Below are 18,890 nucleotides of genomic sequence, written 5' to 3'. Positions count from 1 at the left end.
GCTACTGAAAAGGTTAATATAACTCCATTTGGGAATGAAGAGGTTAATGTAACTTCATTTGGAAATGAAAAGGCTAATGTAAACTCCCTACTCCCCTCCTGGGCAAGGTCACCAGGTGGAATCAGTATCAGAAGGATACTGCCTCCCTCCTTCACTTCTAGGCAAGGACAATTAGCTCAGAAGGAGCCAAACTGTCTGGAACAAACAAGTAGCCCCCCCCCAGGGTCCCTAACCATAAACAGCTCAGCCCATAGCCCATACTAACCCCCTCTCCGTTAATGGTGTACCGCTTTACCAATGTTAAAATCTGGTCACCTTAAGTATAGGTGTCGCCATTTACACTGGAATTGAGGGAAGGGGAGCCTGGGGTCTTCCACTCACCTTTGAAGTCCTCTGTGGTGAGCGTCTTCAAACTCTATCTGGCAGATTTTGGTTTTAGGAGTTATGGGGAGGCCCATACAAGATAGAGGGCAAAATCACTGTTTTTAGGTAGAATAGATTAAATCTGCCACCCAGGACAGGATAAACAATATCTGAGAGGGGTCCCTAAAGGAATAATTTATACCTAGCATCCCTAATAGTAATCTTTGTCCCTTTTTAATTTTTATGATATTCAGCATCACAAACTGACAACTATAGCTGGAGTCAAATACTGAAATGGGCAAATTATCTTTTTCTAGAAGGAGAATTCCAAGTCTACCATGACTATGCTTTTTGCCTTCACAATAAATGTGGAATGATACAATTGATTCCAGTTTTCCTCAGTAACTATTTATCATTTATCTGTAACCTGAGCTAGCTCTGCACTTCTGCAAGATTCTACATGAAAATTAGGTGAAATCTCTTTTTCTGATTTGCACATGTCATTTTAAACTATTTTTTCATTATTATTTATCAGGAATACACTGTGAAGAAGACATCAATGAATGTTCTTTGAACCCTTGCCAAAATGGTGGTACTTGTGAGAACTTGCCTGGGAATTATACTTGTCATTGCCCATTTGACAACCTGTCGAGAACATTTTATGGAGGAAGGAACTGTTCTGATGTCCTCCTGGGCTGTACTCATCACCAATGTCTAAATAATGGAGTGTGCATCCCTCATTTCCACGATGGCCAGCATGGATTCAGCTGCCTCTGTCCCCCTGGCTATACCGGATCCTTGTGTGAAACTATCACTACACTGTCATTGAGAGGCAATGGCTTCCTGTGGGTTCCAAGTGGCTCAGTGACAACCAAGGCCTCAATTTGTAACATAGCCCTCAGTTTTCAAACTGTTCAACCAACGGCACTTCTACTTTTCAGAGGTGACAAGAACACCTTTGTGAAGCTGGAGCTGCTAAGTGGCTACGTTCACTTATCAGTTCAGGTCAATGATCAGCCACAGGTGCTTTTGTACATCTCCCACAATACCAGTGACGGAGAGTGGCATTCAGTGGAGGTGACGTTTGCAGAGGCTGTGACCCTCACCTTAACCGACGGCTCCTGTGAGGACAAATGCATCGCTAAATCTCCTCCATTCGAAAGCAATCGGTCAACATGTGCTTTTCAGAACTCCTTTTTGGGTGGTTTACCAGTGGGGACGACCAGCAATGGTGTTGCTCTGCTTAACACCTATAATATACCATCATCCGCCTCGTTTGTGGGCTGTCTCCAAGACGTTAAAATTGATGGGAATCCCATTACCCTGGACAATGTTTCATCCGGCTCGTCATTAAACGTCAAGACAGGCTGTGTGAGAAAGGATTGGTGTGAAAGCCAACCTTGCCAGAGCAGAGGACGCTGCGTCAACTTGTGGCTGAGTTACCGGTGCGACTGCTACAGGCCTTATGCAGGCCCCACTTGTCTGAGAGGTGAGGGGCAGCCAGGTGCTGGGAGCGAGCACTGTGCCTCACAGCAGAGCAGAAACAATAAAACTGGCCAGACTGCTTCTGCCTGCTCTGACACATAGTGACCCCTCAGGACCTCTGCTGCTGGTTGCTCACTGATGAGAAAGAAAGACGAGGGCAATGATGTGCATTAATTAATTCTGAGTGGATTCACAGGACATGGGAGCATCACTTATACCGAGAAGTATAAAAATAGGCAGATGGCTCCTTTCCAAATGGGTTTTCACCTTGACATTACAAAACAGTATTACAATTTTACCATTTGTTGCACATCATAAATTTGCCATAAATCTTATTTAAAAGACTATCGTTTGAAAAGAGGGACTTTTAGACTCAAAACTTGTCAATACTACGTACTAGCACACTATTTTGTGCATAGCAGATCCTTAGTAAATATTTACTTTCTTGCTCTCCTTTCTATGCCATTCACACTTTAGCACTTTTATAAAAACACTGGTTTTATTTAAAGATATCTTTCCTGGGGTTCCATTGGAGAAAATGAATATTCTACTTAGATGTTAAGGAAAGGAAGAAAAAAGAAGTAAAATGTGAATGATAACAGCAGTAAAACTTGGTAGAGGCTATAAATGAATGATCTAATTTCTCCAGCAAATCACAATGTGGGAAGTATTTCCACATCCTTAACTTCCAACATCGTTCGAAGGATTCCTGTTGATGGTGATTGATACATACCTGTTTCATTTTATTATGATCAGCATGCATTTAAAAAGTCGGGGAGGTAATTGTAGCAGACTGCTTTGAAGTTCAGCTGTAATTTACCCAAAGATTTTAGAGTAACTTGAAGTAGGACAGCTGTTAAATAGTCTCCTCTGCTTTATATGAAGTAAAATTAAAACCAGTCTTAGCCTATACCCTACTCCATGTTCAAATGGCTAAGAATTATTAGAAACTAGTCAGGGGTTTCCCCCGACCACAATATTCATTACAGATCATGGACCTGCTTGACAATGAGGTATGGCACCTACTAGCTCCGTGTCATATTTTAAATGGAATGGCAAGTTCTGTTGTGATTTTTTTTTAAAAGGAGAAAAGGGGAAATTATGCCGAGGCAATGTTCACTTTTTGAAGAAAAATTTAATTGACCCAAGGCAATATTTTTACTACATATACAAAATAACAAACAGATGCTGACTCATTTTGACCGGCTTCCAGAGGCAGTGACCCCTGAGGTTGATACCGACCGGGGTGATGCTGACTGTCCAAGGAAGTACATTCAACAGGGATCAGTACAGTGAGGTCTGCTTTTCTTTAGTTTGTTATTTCCAACCTGGAAAATCATGAACTTTTTTAAACCAAGTTTCTGAGTTGGTGACCCCTCCCTCCGCGTCCCCTAGTTGCCTTGCTCCCCCACTCTATTTGAAACTGTGTGACCCTCATGGCTTCAAAAGACTACTTTGGAGAGAGGGAGTTCTGCACACTTTTTTCTTGCTGAAAATTCTTGGCATAAACTGAAGAGACATTCTATTTCCATATCTCCTCTTTATCATAAAATTAAAATAGTCTGTCTTTTCTGTTATCTATGAAGACTGCTTTCAGAAAGTTTATTCCCATTGCAAATGAAGCTTAAGAGGAGTAATGAGAACATGGAGTCTTTCTGCCATTGTATAACATGTTTGTATTCAAGAGACAGGAGGCGTACTCAAAAGCACAAAACTTCATCCAAGCCGTAATTTGGCCCAATGTTCCCCAGCCATGGCACATGTTGAACAAGCAGACCCTTTAGGGGATTGAGTTGGCTGACTAAACATGAAAGACATAGGGATTTTCAATGTCTTAAAGTTGATCTTCTTAAAAATCATCTAATATCTCAATGAAAAAAGGTTTGAGAAGAATTTTCTTAAGCTTTGTTTGCAGAATGGTATGTGGAGGTTATCTCAGTATATCTTGTTTTGACTATGTATAAAAACACAGAGATTTCAATATTCAAGAATATTTGATTTATAGAAGCAATTTACCTATGTTTTATCTTCAGCCATACACCTAAGACTTTGAGAATCTTGTCCTCCTAAATCACAATTTCTTAGGTATAGAAGGGCTTCGGTTCCCGACTGAATTTTTTTTATACTTTGTGCCTGCTAAGTGTAGCGGCCCAAACCTCAGCTTAAACACTGTTAGGAGTGCAAAACTCACTCCCTTCACCTTGCCAAAAATCTCCTCCCAATTTCTGTCCTTATATTTGAACAAAATATGATTTGCTCATAGCTTTCACTGACTGGCTACACTTTAATTCTTTAAGACCTGAAATAAAAATGTTAACATCTCTTCTTATGAACGCTTACATGTTTGAAGGAAAGTGTCCTGAGCCACCCAAGCCATCATTTCTATCATGTTAAATGTCCCTGGTTTCTCCCAAAGTTGTCATGTGACAGTTTTCAGTCACTTCATCAGCTGCTTGCTCGCTGTAGAATATAAACATTTGTTCATCTGTATCCCTTCTAAAATGTGGTGCCTGGATGGTACAGGGCATACCCTACCTCAGGACACAGGACTAGATCCCGTATGTATCATCCTAGATAACGGGCTTTCATTGTGCAGCCAGCCTGATTGACTTTTGGCCAGCTGTATTTCATGACTGTCTGATTTTAAGTCATTGTCACTCCCAGTGTCACATAGTCCTGTTTCTCCCACCCTAAACCTATGAGGCCCATTTAAGTCTAAGTGGTTCTTATTTTTTCTCATGAAATTCCATCTTGTTATCGTTAATCCATCGTGAAAGCTTGCCAGCATTGTTTTTCATCTGTAGATGTTACCGATCTTCATAACATCGCAACAACGGGTGTGAGAATTATCCCTTCCAAGCCCACAGCCAAGTCATATGAGGCTCACGGTGTTTTCTCAAATCATGTAGCAAATCACACACACTGACTCCTTGCTTGTGATTTCTAAAGAATACGATTGCTGAAGAGTCAAGCTCCTGGGGGGAGGGGCGTCTATGTTCTTTTAATACAGATCAAAAAGTGATGCTAAAGGCATCCTAGGATGACCAGCAGGCACCCGCCACCCCTGAGGTTGAGGGATTCTGTGTATATTTTCAAACCTCAGGGGTTTTAAGAGGCAATTTTTCTTATTAAGCATTTTATCTCCTATGAAAGTGCTGCAGTGTATTCAGTGATGTTAACCTCTTCAAAGGGGTTATTTTATCTAATGGTATACTTTGAAAGCTACCTGTAGTTGCCTGGAGCAGATGCAGTATTCTTATAGGAATCAAGTCAGAGTTCTGAAAAGGTAGCCTTTTCTGCAGAAGGCCATCCATCACAGATGATTTCCTAAGTAATTTTTCCTAAGTAATTACTTCAGCTAAACTAATGCATCTTATCTTTGTCCCAGGTTCAACTTGACCACATGATGACATTCAAATGTGTTTGCAATATGCTCTTTTTTTTTCTTTTTAGGATTGAAAGGTAAAAACTTGAAGATCGTACTATCTTTAAAATAGTAATATTTTCAAATTATCAGTTATTTCTAGATTGCAAAATACAATGGTCGATTCTCAGTTCTCATCTTATTTGACCTCTTAGGAGCAGTTAACACAGCTGACCACTCCCTCCTTCTGACCACTCCTTTCTCTTTAAAGTTATGGGACCTCACTCTCCCTGGGTTCTCTTTTATCTTACTGGATGGGTAGTTGAATTCTCCTTTCTGTTATTCACAGGGAATAATTAAATTTAATGACAAGTTTGCTTCACCGTGCCTTCAAATAGCAAAGGTTACGACTGCCTGAAAAGGCTGCTGATAGAAGTTGCATGAAGTGTTTTCCCCGTCAAATTTCTTCCACCAAGTTGGAGTAATGATATTCCCACCACCGAGTCTCAGAATGTTAGAGCAGTGAAGGGGAGGTTCTTTAGTGTATCAATGCAGAGATATGCTTTGCCTCAGTTTTTGATCATTGGACCTCACCTATAAGCTATGAACCAAAATGTAGTTATTTGAGGGAGAAAGTAAACTCAGAAAATGAGGGCAAATCATTATTCTCTTGACTAAGACTTCCTTGAACTTTAAAAAAATATGTAGGAGTATGTATGTGTGTACAAAATTGTCATGTGTGTGTACAAAATTGTCATTTTCTGTCTCTTCTTACTTTTGAGTCTTAAGGTGTTTCTCTCCCTCCCCTCCCCTATTTTGACATTGAAGAATATGTAGCTGGCAGATTTGGCCTGAATGACTCTACTGGATACGCTGTCTTCAGTCTTGATGAAAACTATGGGGAGAACTTCAGCCTCTCCATGTTCGTCCGAACACATCAGTCGTCAGGCTTACTTCTAGCTTTGGAAAACAGCACTCATCAATTCATCCGTGTGTGGATAGAGCATGGCAGGCTGGCAATGCTGACTCCAAACTCCCCCAAATTAGTAGTGGAGTTTGTTATTAGCGATGGAAATTTCCACTTGATATCCTTGAAGATCAAGCCGAGTAAAATTGAACTATATCAATCTTCACAAAACCTAGGATTTATTTCTGCTCCTACATGGAACATTCAAAGAGGAGATGTGATCTATATTGGCGGGCTACCTGACAAGCGCGAGACTGAACTTCATGGTGGGTTTTTCAAAGGCTGTGTCCAAGACATAAGGCTAAACAATCAAAATCTGGAATTCTTCCCAGATTCAACAAATAATGAATCTATCAATTCAATTCTTTTTAATGTGACCCAAGGCTGTCCTGGAGACAACATATGCAAGGTAGGATTATTCATACTAACTGAATACTTACTAGATGTTCAACTTTTATATTATTAAATAGATTATTTATTTTAAAGCCATTCCTTGTATATGACGATAATATTACTGAGCCTTCAAACATAGAATAAAGCTTCTTGTATATTTTCCCAGCAAGACTGGGCAATTTACATGAAGCTACAGAAATAAATCTTGATCTTCTTGACATCATAGTCCATTTAACCAATCAAGATAAACTGAGCTCCAGGGATCTCCTACCCTCACAATAATCAAATTACTTAACAATAATTTGTTTTAATGCCTAACCTCTTAATGACATCTCAGAGGCTTAACTCACTAAAATTTTAAAGGAAGATACCATTATGTTTCTCTTAAATGTTAAACTATGGTTTTTATCTTCTATTAAGTCAACAAGAAAAAAATCTGAGAAGTACTGCCCTTCTAAAATCTTCTGAAATATAATTTCGCAGAGCCCATGCTTTATTTTAAATAGTTCATATGCCCCTCTAAGATCGGCTTAAATATAAGAAATTGTCAACCTTGCATGACCTTCCAAAGGAAAAAAAGGGAAGCATATCTATATATGTCTCCAGCTATTGCCATACTTTACAGTTGTTTCTAAACATAAAACAAATGAATCATTGTCACATCATTATAGGAACACTTACAATGTGCCAGAGATGATTTCACATTAATTAATCCATTGAATTCCCCTGAAGGACTACGATTTAGAGTAGGCATTATTGTTGCCTCAATTTACATTAGGTGCAGATAAGGAAACTGAAGATTAGAAAGGTTATATTACTAGGCTAAAGCACACGTTAATAGTAAACCCGAAACAAATACAGTCCAGGCTCTAATGAATTCTTTTTAAATATTTTTTTTATTTTGAATCCTTTGTGAGCCATCGTATAAGGACTCAAAAAATAGTATGCTTGTGATTCGGTGGCAGAACAATCATTGGGGTTAGGGGGTATCAGTGAATTAAGACTCAGAGGATTCAGTACTAAGTTTCACTACTTCACTTCTTTGTAGAATCTTGGGCAATTGCCAGGGTCTTGATTTCATCACGTGTACATATACATAATAACTTCTACCTAAAATGACAATTAGTGTGTGTGAAAAAGTGGCTAGTAAATTGCACAGAATATTATTACATTTTTAAAAATCCTCCTTGTGTGATAGGTCAATTATGTATATATTTTTTTCTCTCTCTCTCTCTTCCTCTTCTTTTAGAAAGGAGATTGCAATGGTAGTAATCAGTTTCATTCTGTGTAATTAGCAATGGATAGTAAAAGTTCAAAATGAAAAGACATTGAAAAATTAGCATTTTAAAATAACAGGTGGCCTCACCGTCAGCATTTCATATTTAGTTGCCTGTGCCTTTGATGCCTTCAATTTCTTTTCTGCTCAGTCCAACCCCTGTCACAATGGAGGTGTCTGCTATTCCCTGTGGGATGACTTCTCATGTTCCTGCCCTGCAAACACAGCTGGGAGAGCCTGTGAGGAGGTGCAGTGGTGTGGACTCAGCTTGTGTCCTCCTGGAGCCCAGTGCACGCTGGTGCCTCAAGGGTTTGACTGTAAGTAGAGTTCAAACCTGTCATCCATCTGATTAAGATGGGACATTTTATTTGTTCCAAGAAGAAACACAGAAAAAGAATATAGACAAAACCATCTTATTAATATATCTGTGGCTGTTTCTTCTGTGTGAGCAGGTTAAACCTCAGATGAGTAGTGTAACAAACCAGACGGACCTCTTGCCTCATGCCGCCCAGAGTGTGTCTGGATGGGAAATGGAGGTGATAGCAGGACCAAACCTAGTTGCTTGATCATTTCAAGCTGATTTCTCAAGAAACAATTAATATTTTACTTTCTTTTCCTCACTACTGAGAATACAAAATAAATGTACTACTGCTGGCATGCTGTCATTTATTAGCTGTGAGCTCTCAGGAAATTCTTGTGATCTCCCTAATGTCCAGCTCCTCAACTACTATATTCACAATTTTGACATATCCATGTGCTAACCACACTGCATTATATGCGTAAGTGTAGTCTGTCTTTCTTATTTCAAATGGTGTATAGTCCAATCAGTAGCCAACCCTTTATGTTGGCACTCAATTCTAATATCTTCCCCTTATTCAAGGACTTTGCTCCTAAAACTTTTCTCTTGCTCACCATCAACATCAATTTTCCCATGAGCCTTTAAGCTTTCCATCATATTCCCACGTTATGAAAAATTTCCCTTGACTCTCCCCACAACTGCCATCCACAGCAGGGGTCATCCCTTTTTTCTACTTACTTCCTTTTATAGTGAGGAAAAAGCCCTCTAAAGTGGTGTCTTCAGTGTGCTTCCAGCTCTCACTACGTTCTCTCTTTTGCTCTACTCAATCTGGCCCTAACACACCATCACCTCCACCTTGAACTCTCTTAACCCAGAGCCTCACAGGCTACCTCCATCACTTCCTCTGGGTTTCTACTCAAATATCTCCTTGCTTGGCTTCATATTTCTTTATATTGCATATTATGCCTTAATATTTTAATATATATATATATATGTTTATTATATCTTCTCTCACTAGAAGTTTCACAGGCAAGGAAATTTTCTATTCTGTTTTTCCCATTACTGTTAGCCCTCAGAATAGTGGCAAACATACACAGTAGAACCTTCCTCATTTAACCACCTCCTTAAATTGACCTAATTTTTATGAACCAGACGTGCACCACATGTACGTATCAGTACAGTACAGTAGACCACTTCATATGTTGACCAATTCAGTCCAATCCTTTGGGTGGTCAACTTACAGAGGTTCTACTTTTGTAGGCTGTCAATAAATGTTTGTTAGGTAAATAAATTGACTTATTATTTTTTTCAAATAAACTCAGTATTTTCATTTAACTATTCTAGATGTTAAGTACATTATCTGCTTATAATAAAAACATATATAAAATACCTTAAAAAACATTGTACTAAAAATAACAAAATGGAACTAACGAATAGATTGTCCCAAAGTCGGTAATGACAACATCCTATTTAGATTGAGCCCCACGGTAACTGAGGAAAAGGGAAAAATACATTTACTTTTATGTTTATATATTTTAAAAAGCTGTATAAAATATAGTGCACTATATATACTCATGGGAAAGTTTTCTATAATAAAAGACTATATATGTATATGATTTTATGTTTTATACTTAAGAGAATAGACCACACATGCCTAGAAAATATGATGGCACAAAAATGTTAATCTGGTTTCTAATGTGGCACAGAATTTTCTGTGTAATCTTTTTCATTACTCTATCTCTGAACTACTTGCTTCAAATGATTTATCAATTATTAATTTATTGTTAATTTTTTTGATAGAAATGCGAAAGTTACTAGTCCTCATAATGTTCTACAAAGGAGTTCAAATCATTTTAAACATTTTCACAGGGAAAAAAAGAATAAGATTTCTAAAAACCGTGGCAGCCCAAGGACAGCATCCCCAGTGCAGGGTGCTCTGCGGGGTAGACGTAAAGCAGGTTAGGACTGGGTCACACACACACATCAGAAAGAAGTGAGGTGCATCTTACTGTTACAACATTGCCACTAGAAAGAGAGTGGGAATTCTGTTTCCAACAGCCTCCAAACACACCCTTTTTTAAAAGTATGACTTATCTTAGTAAAGAGAGAAAATGTAAGTCGATTGGGGGAGTTTTACAACAGCAATTGTAAACCAAGGGCCTAATGGACACGTTTGAGCCTATCATTTACTTTTGCTACTTTGTATAATTTAATTTTATGTGATCTATGATCCTATCATATTTTCTTTTTAAGTAAAATATATTGAGAAGATTAGTTTGAGTGGAGCAATGGCACACAAGAGGACAGCTGATACATCACCTTGAGTTTGACTCCGGGACTTTAATTGTCTCCATCGCTGTACTCTACCAACATTTAAATCAAGATTTAAAATTGTACAACTCACCTTAGGTACAGATGTGTTTACTACGGCAAAGTTCCCTGAAGAAAAATGAAGTAGAAATGTTGTTATGTGTATTGTGGCTTTTAGCTAGAGGACAAGAGTGATTTCAGGGTGCTCATCAGAGTTAGTAAAATAAGTTTATATGCTATTACAGACAGTATTCCTCATTTAGGAATTGGAGAACTAATGAGTTTCTCGTTTTAATATTTACTTTAAAACATGTAATGAGACACTTCTTGCTCTCTCCCTCCCTAAATCCCCAAATTCAAACCTTGTACAAAAAAACCCCACGATAATCAAAAACAATAAAATCAAAGGAAATTTTAAGCTAGTTAAATAAGGTCCTTGAATTATAACACGTAAATGATACACTTACATTTTCTCCTGCCATGGTTTCTAATAATTATTCCACTTTCCAGAATAATGGATGGAGTTATTTTCATGGGGGTATTTTCATTATTCAATTAATAATGTTTACTGAGCACCTAGGATGCATCAGGCAATATTCTAGGTATAGGTATTTAGTGATAACATACACAGAAAAGATCCCTGATCTCACGAAGTCTATGTTCTAAGGCAGAAAGACAATCAACAAACAAGCAGACACATAGATAATAATAGCACATGGTAACAGGGGCCATCAAGAAAATTAATCAGAGTATTGGAACAGAGAGCAGGTCTGGGGAGGAAGCTATTTGAACTTGGACAGTCAGAGAAAGCTTCTCAGAGGCGGTGACATTGCAGCAGATATCAATGTTGAGGAAGAGCCAGCTACAGCAAGATCTAGGAGAAGAATATTCCAAGTATAAATAACAGCAAGGCCTGGGATGGGAACAAGCTTGGTGGCTGCATGAATGGTAAGAAGTTTTTGTGGCCATAGAGTATGGATGAAGAAGAGTGGTAGGAAGCAGAAATGGAGAATCAGTCAGTTGTGGCATTATGTAAACGCTGTGGGTGTTTAGGGTTTAGGGTTTCTTTCCAAACGTGATGGTAGCTAATGGGAGTCTTGGTTAAGGAGTGGTTGTTACAGTGATCTGCACAGTACAAGCAGATACACTAAATTAAAATTAAATATAAAGATGATGGTGGTTGGGTGAGGTGCTGACCGTGTTTTAAGGTCAATTGCTACTGAAAAGCAGAATGTGATGAGAGGAGAGAATTGGCCACTGGATGGAGTAACACGGACACCGCTCATTGTAAGTTAGATGAGAGTGGTTTCAGGGAAGTGACTGGGACAAAAGCCTGTGGGTATTAAAGAGAAAATGGGGCGTGAAAAAGTGGAGACAAAGATGATATAAAACTACTGACGTTTTATAATTTTATAAAGTATACTAGAAGATGTTTTGCTGATAAAAAGAATAAAGAAATAAGAAAGCAGAAGGATTGGGGGATGTCAGGGTAGTGTTTTGGGGTCTTGTGTGTGCATTTAATTTTTGAAATTGGGAGTAATTGCAGCATAGTGGCATATGGATGAGAAACAACAAAAAGGAAGGGAAAATGATGAGAGCACAGAATAAAGAATAATGCCTTAAAGAGGTGAGAGGAATAGGATCCAGTGCACATCTAGAAGGGTTGATCTTTGATGAGAATAAGGATAGTGCGTCCATTATAACAGGATGGAAAGCAGAGTGAGTCCAGAGACTGTCAGTTTTCCAGATTTGGTGGAAAGCTGGGGCAGTTGTTATTTCTTCCATTTTCTTAAGAAGATATCATGGGAGATAAAAAGCTGAGATAGGATTAGATATTTTAAGAGATAGAACAAGCTGTGAATTAATGACCTTGTAGAGTAAGAGCATTTTTAATAGAGAAATGCAATAAGATTACCCCAAAGTGCTGTGCTCCCATAGACTACGCGGGCATAGGATGAAAGCAATTAATATGATTCTATGCTTTTTCTCAGCCACGTGAAAGTACTTAAGTATATTACAGGGCCGGTAGCTTGGCACATAATTGGAGTTTTGCCAGCTAAGTAAATCAATAATTTACTACTGTCTACAGGTCAGCTTAATAAGAAGCCAGACTCCATTGTTAATTTCCTCTGTCACTGTAGCTAAATTTGTAATTTCTTTGTGCTCAGTTTCTTCATGTATAAAATACTCAATGCTTTATTTGTGGAAGTAAACACAAACTAAAATTGGCGAGCATTAGGATTTCGATGGAAAACAACTGTACAGTTTGTGTTTTGCTATCAGACCATCCAGGTTTGACATTCTGCCTTTATCATTTTGTAATTACATGAACAAACTACTTCACTTCTGTCTGTCTCAAATTCTTCTTTCATAAAGTAAGGCTAATAAGAATCATACCTGTATTGAAGAATTCTGCATTAGAAATAACATAAAAGCTACTAGCACATTACCATGTACAACACCTGGCACGTACTAAACAATCAGTCTGGAAGGTCATTAGCATAATGATCATTACTATTAACAAAAGTGTTTAAGCACACCGTAGATTTAATTAAGTTGCTGATCAGTATTGCCTTCTCTCTTTAGGTATTGCAAACACTGTCTTTAACGGACAAAGCGGTGAAATATTATTTAGAAGCAATGGGAATATTACCAGAGAACTCACCAATATCACACTTGGCTTCAGAACAAGGGAGGCAAATATGATGATACTGCATGCAGAAAAAGAGCCAGAATTTGTCACTATTAGCATTCAAGACTCCAGATTATTCTTTCAACTACAAAGTGGCAACAGCTTTTATATTCTGAGTCTGACAAGTTTGCAGCCAGTGAGTGATGGCGTGTGGCATGAAGTGACTTTCTCCATGACAGACCCACTGGCCCAGTCCTCCAGGTGGCAAATGGAAGTGGACAACCGAACACCTCTTGTGACCAGTACAACTGCTACTGGAAGCCTCGACTTTTTGAAGGATAAGACAGACATCCATGTGGGTGGCAGAGCTACTGACAATATAAAGGGCCTTCGAGGGTGTCTAAGTACAATAGAAATCGGAGGCATTTACCTCTCTTACCTTGAAACTGTTGGTGGTTTCACTAATAAACCTCAGAAAGAGCAATTTCTCAAAATCTCTGCACATTCAGTGGTTACTGGGTGTTTGCAGTCGAATGCCTGCAACTCCAACCCCTGTTTGCACGGAGGAAATTGTGAAGACATCTACATTTCTTATCAGTGCTCTTGTCCCTTGGGATGGTCAGGGACACACTGCGAAGTCAACATTGATGAATGCTTTTCAAACCCTTGTATCCATGGCAACTGCTCTGACAGAGTTGCAGCCTACCACTGCGGATGTGAGCCTGGATACACTGGTGTGAACTGTGACGTGGAGATAGACAATTGCCGGAGTCACCAGTGTGCAAACGGGGCCACCTGCGTTAGTGGCATTGATGGCTACTCTTGCCTCTGTTTTGGAAATTTTACAGGGAAATTTTGCAGGTGAGCATGAGGTCCATGTGAAGCTTGGTCCTTGGAGCCATGCTGTACATTATTTTTCTTGTCCACTAGAATGCTCTTTCCTCAAGGTATACATAGATGCTGTGCTGAGCAGGGCTGGCACTGGTCACTTCCATCACAATTTGGCCATGTCAAGACAGGATCTCACATGCTGGGATGTTCCACAAGTAAGAATGATAGTGTTTCAGTCAGACTGTAAACTATCAGACTGTTTTCTCAGTCATCTGTGTTAGAACATCTCTTATGAACTACAGCCCCAGGGACTGCCAGGGGTAAGGTCTCAGGAAACAAATACATTTACAATAAATGCAAAATTTGAATTTTAGTGTTGATAGAGAAGGCATAACTTTTACTGCTAAAATAATGCCCTGGGTTATTTCATGAAGGTAAATATCATAAAATCCTGAAAAAACTTTGTTATAATACATAGTAGACTGAAGTGAGTAGCACCAACCCCTATGCAGTTGAAAATCCAGGTAGAACTTTTGAGTCCCTTAAAACAATTATTAATAGCACACTGTTGACCAGAAGCCCAACCAATCACATACTCAATTAACACATATTTTGTATGGTGTATGTGTAATATACTATATTGAAAAAAATGCTATTAAGACAATCACAAGGAAGAGAGGATAGTGTATTTACTGTTCACTAAGTGGAAGTAGATTGTCAGAAAGCTCTTCATCCCTGCCTTCGTACTGAGTAGGGGGAGGAGCAGAGGAGGAAGAGGAGGGATTGATCTTGATTATCTCAGGGGTGTCAGAGGCAGAAGTGAATCTGTGTACAAGTCTGTGCAGTTCAAATCTGTGTTATTCAAGGGTCAACTGTGATTTCAAAAACGTGAAAGATGAGTTTCAAACAACGTGAAAATGTTTTGATAATTTTGTTGGGATTTAATGAGGGAACTCATAAGACATAAACCCAAGTTCAAAGGACAGTCTAAAGAACATATGGAGGTGTATATGTATTTAAATAACAATGAGGAAATAAATTTATGAATAAACACAACACCGCTTTTCATCCTATAAGGCAACATAGTAAATGTTTGAAATCATCTTTTCTGTGGTGTGACAATCAACTGTATTGCTTGCTACAAATTCATTTGCATTTTGGTGAATATGATTCAGACATATTAATATCATTTCCTAAGACTTACAGGGTTGTAATATAGCTTAGAGAAGAAAATCTAAGGCACACGCCATTATAAAGTCATATATTGCTAAAGGGTCCTATATAGAACCCCTAGCCTTCCATTGAAAGAATACTCAGTCATCTCTTACCCATTTCAAAGTATTTCATGATTTTTTTCTAAAAACTGCAAAAGCCATATTTTAGTTCCAGTGAACCACCTCCATGTCATGTTATATAAACAGAGATAAGAAAAATATTTTCCTTCTAAGTCACATTTCTTCAATATTTCCAAGTCAGTAGGAGTCATTATTGTTTTTACAACTTACACTGCTTTAAATTTACTAAATAATTGAGTCATTATGGAGAGGTGAGAGGTTTATTATTAACAAGTAATACATTCCAGGACTTTGGCACGAACACCTGGACAGGGTTGGCAGCCTGCAGACATTACATTGATTCAGAGGTGGTACCTTAATCCCATGAATCTCCTAGCAGACACAACATGTAGCCACACCTAAAAGAAGTTGTGTATTTCTCCAGAAGGGTTATTGTTTTTCAAAGCCTGGGCAGGCAAGGCACAGTGATGGGTGCTAAGTGATGTCATTGCTGTGAGGTGGGATTTCCCGTGAGTTAACCAACTCATTTAATAATGAGTAACCTTCCTATTTAAAAGCAAGAAAAATTCAGGATCAAAATCAGTTGCATTCCCCAGTGACTCTTGATAAGCAAAATAAACATATAGCCCTTAGTAACTAGTTCTTCAAATTTTTTTCCTCCCAATTCATCAAAGTCAAGTTCTCAAAGACTAAAGTTCTAAAAAGTACCTTCTAATGAGATTCAGGAATTGTTTATTAAACCTAAGATGTATACACAGCTTGATATTTGCATTGCTAATTGACCCATTTCAAAGCCAGTTGACGTTTTTTTGGGGGTCTTTTGAAAAGTTCTTATGATATCTTCTTTTTAAAGTAGAATTGATTAGCTCTTGTGGGAAGAGACACACTTAGCATCATATGGGCCGTTTCTCCAAATTAGCTGCAGTACACCCGACGGTACAAAATTCAATTCCTTTTACTTTTCTTGACTATTTATTACGTATCGGATACCATGCACGTCCACAGCGTGCGGAGGGGCCTGAGCAACACTCCTAAAATCTTTGGAAACATCAGTGCCTTCAAACCGATGGTTTTGTCTTGCAATTAAGTTCTGCTTAGCTTCTAACAATTTGTCTTTTCTTTCGTAAAGATTCTTCAGCATGTACTACTTTGTTGCCATACAAGACAGCTGCACTCTTTAGTCACCTGCAGTTCCCATTGAGTGCTGTATACAAACCTCCTAGACAGCACTTGGCTTGTATTCTGCGAAGTTATGATTTACTGGACTGGGAGCCCTGAGTGTTGGTGGAGCAACCAAAGTTCAGCTCTGAAAGCCAGCAGAGAAATCACATGAGTGCTTGGGTACCAAAGCGCAGTCTTTGCTTTCCTGGCCTTTTATAGAGATGCAATTTTCCTATGGCCTTTGTTGATTTATTAGCAAAGCGGCAGCAAATCCAGCTATAGCAAGCTCTTTTCCAACCCTAAATTTATTGCCACCTCATGGCATAGATCTTATCTCACAAATGAAAACTGTGTAGAAATGGAAGATGTATAGCCAGGCTCCTCCAGCCTGGGCTTTTTAACTGGAGCAAGTGATTCTTGTATCATGCAGCACCATTAAGCATTTGTAGCTCCTCCAGCCCGAGTACTTAATTAGTCTGGCATTGACTACATATATGAATTTATCAAAAAAGTTTTCTTGAATGAAATGAACAAGATGAACAGCTGTGACTGTTAACGTTTACCTCTCTAGGCAGAGCAGATTACCCTCGACAGTGTGTGGGAACGAGAGGACAAATCTCACTTGCTACAATGGTGGCAACTGCACAGAGGTCCAGGCTGAGCTGAGATGCGTGTGCCAGCCAGGTTTTACTGGAGAACGGTGAGTCACGTTAGAACTTTATGGAGGAGAATTCTGGGCTAAAGAACGATGGGATTACTTGAAGTTCATTTTTTTTCCTCTAATTTTTCATCTTAGTTCCCATAGGAAAAACTACGCTGAAATATAAGTCCAGACAGAGACAAACAGTAAAAAAAGAAGAAAAATGATGGTTCAGGTCAAAGGAGAGAACGTTTTAGTAGCCAAGACTTTAAATAGGAAAATATGGTTTTAAAAATGTATAATGTGCTATTTTTCTTTCTGATAAATGTTTCTGGATTCTTGTTTTCTTCTCCACTAACTCTAATACAAGATGCAAATATGGTGCCTGTCGAAGTAAAATAAAATACAACTAAAAGATTGACTCATAGAATTAATTGCCTACAACCCACAAGGTACATACACCTTATCCAAATGATCCTGCCATTCTGAGGAACCTCTTCTCCACCCAGTGCAGGAGTTACTACTATAGAGTTGGTCAATGGCTGGAGACAATCTGTGACCTGCCCAAAACGTGGCAAGTTTTAGATATGTATTTGACTGGCCAAGGGTGAGGTCAAGGGTAGAAGGAATGTACATTCCATGGCTTTTATCAGATTCTCAAAGGATCTAAGTCCTTGAACAGTTGCAAACCAGAGTTCTATCAAATCCAAATATTATATAAACAGATCACTTACCGTTAACCATTTGTCCAGCCCTATGCCATGCCCCTTACAAACATCATCCCTAATCCTTATAGGTCTGCAGAGAAAGTTTTATGATTTTTACTTTGCATATGTATAAACTAAGGCTGAGAAGTGACAGATTAGGTTCCAGTCCAAGTGTGCACTGCAGTAAGGACCAGCTGTTTTCAAAGCCTCTGCTCATCTGTTTGATGTGCCTGCATAAGCAAGCAGATGAATAAATGGTCGCTCAACACGATTTTTTAAAAATGGAAAAAGTGCTTCTCCATCTCATATGCCATCCAGAATAGGATATAATGATCTCCAATCAAACTTTCTACATTGAACAGATTAAACAAATTGAAGTCAAACACATTTGACAAAGAGATTCTCACTGAATTAGTGTTTCCTGCATGGGTAGTTAATAACATCATGGATGCATTTGTGCTCTATGACAATTACACTTTGGACAACTTTGAATTTTCTGTTTTTCAGCTGGCTCTTTTGGTGTCACACTGATACAGCTTCTGGGCCATTTTTACAAAACAGCAGGGAATCTGGGATATACTTGTACTTTCCCCTTCTAATGTTTAATGACAAGTCTAGTCCTTTCTTTTGCAGTCTGCGTTCTGTGATTGCACTATGTGGCCCAGGCAGTCCAGGCATGTGTGTACATGACAGGAGATAGGCTTAAGTTACACGCCTCTTTCCATTGTATCAATTTCTACCATGCAACTTATTAACTTGGAGACCATTCCCTTGGCCTCCAATTCTGCAAAATACTGCAATCCTTTTTGTCCTAAATTTTACTCCTTTAAGTGCTGGTAACTTCCTAGCTGATTGTCACAGTTTCTGCTTGCTGGCACACTGCCTAGAGCCCATCCAAAGATGTATGCCATTTCTCTCTGCTGCTCAGACATTGTCCCTATTTACAGAAAACATTCCCCTTTCTTTTGATATTTATTTGCTAAAAAAAAAAAAAAAAAACTATAGTTGGCATTTAAATTCAAATTATTGATTTCAAACATGATAAGAAAAGAAAGCTTAGAGTTTTCCTTCTCTACCCTAGGAGACTTTTCATCTGGATAAACTTTCCTGATACAATTATTTCTAAAACAGTGAGTCTGTGTTCAATGGATTTTGTATTTTCAAAGTC

At 38.6% G+C, this 18,890-nt stretch overlaps 1 protein-coding gene across 1 annotated transcript in view; it reads left to right on the top strand.

Annotated features, from left to right (window-relative positions):
* CRB1 (crumbs 1, cell polarity complex component) overlaps window positions 1-18,890 on the top strand; it is a 178,251-nt gene that overhangs the window by 156,964 nt on the left and 2,397 nt on the right. Inside the window, exons 6-10 of the mRNA XM_003792308.3 lie at window positions 899-1,852; window positions 6,041-6,588; window positions 8,000-8,165; window positions 13,043-13,949; window positions 16,947-17,075. Of these exons, the coding sequence (XP_003792356.1) occupies window positions 899-1,852; window positions 6,041-6,588; window positions 8,000-8,165; window positions 13,043-13,949; window positions 16,947-17,075 (2,704 nt within the window). The remainder of the gene's footprint in view (window positions 1-898; window positions 1,853-6,040; window positions 6,589-7,999; window positions 8,166-13,042; window positions 13,950-16,946; window positions 17,076-18,890) is intronic.

The sequence above is a fragment of the Otolemur garnettii genome, unplaced genomic scaffold (assembly GCF_000181295.1).
Source record: "Otolemur garnettii isolate 467f Iridium unplaced genomic scaffold, OtoGar3 scaffold00055, whole genome shotgun sequence".
Lineage (NCBI taxonomy): Eukaryota > Metazoa > Chordata > Mammalia > Primates > Galagidae > Otolemur > Otolemur garnettii.
Note: the sequence above shows the minus strand (reverse complement) of the source record. Positions and strands in the feature narration are given on the sequence as shown.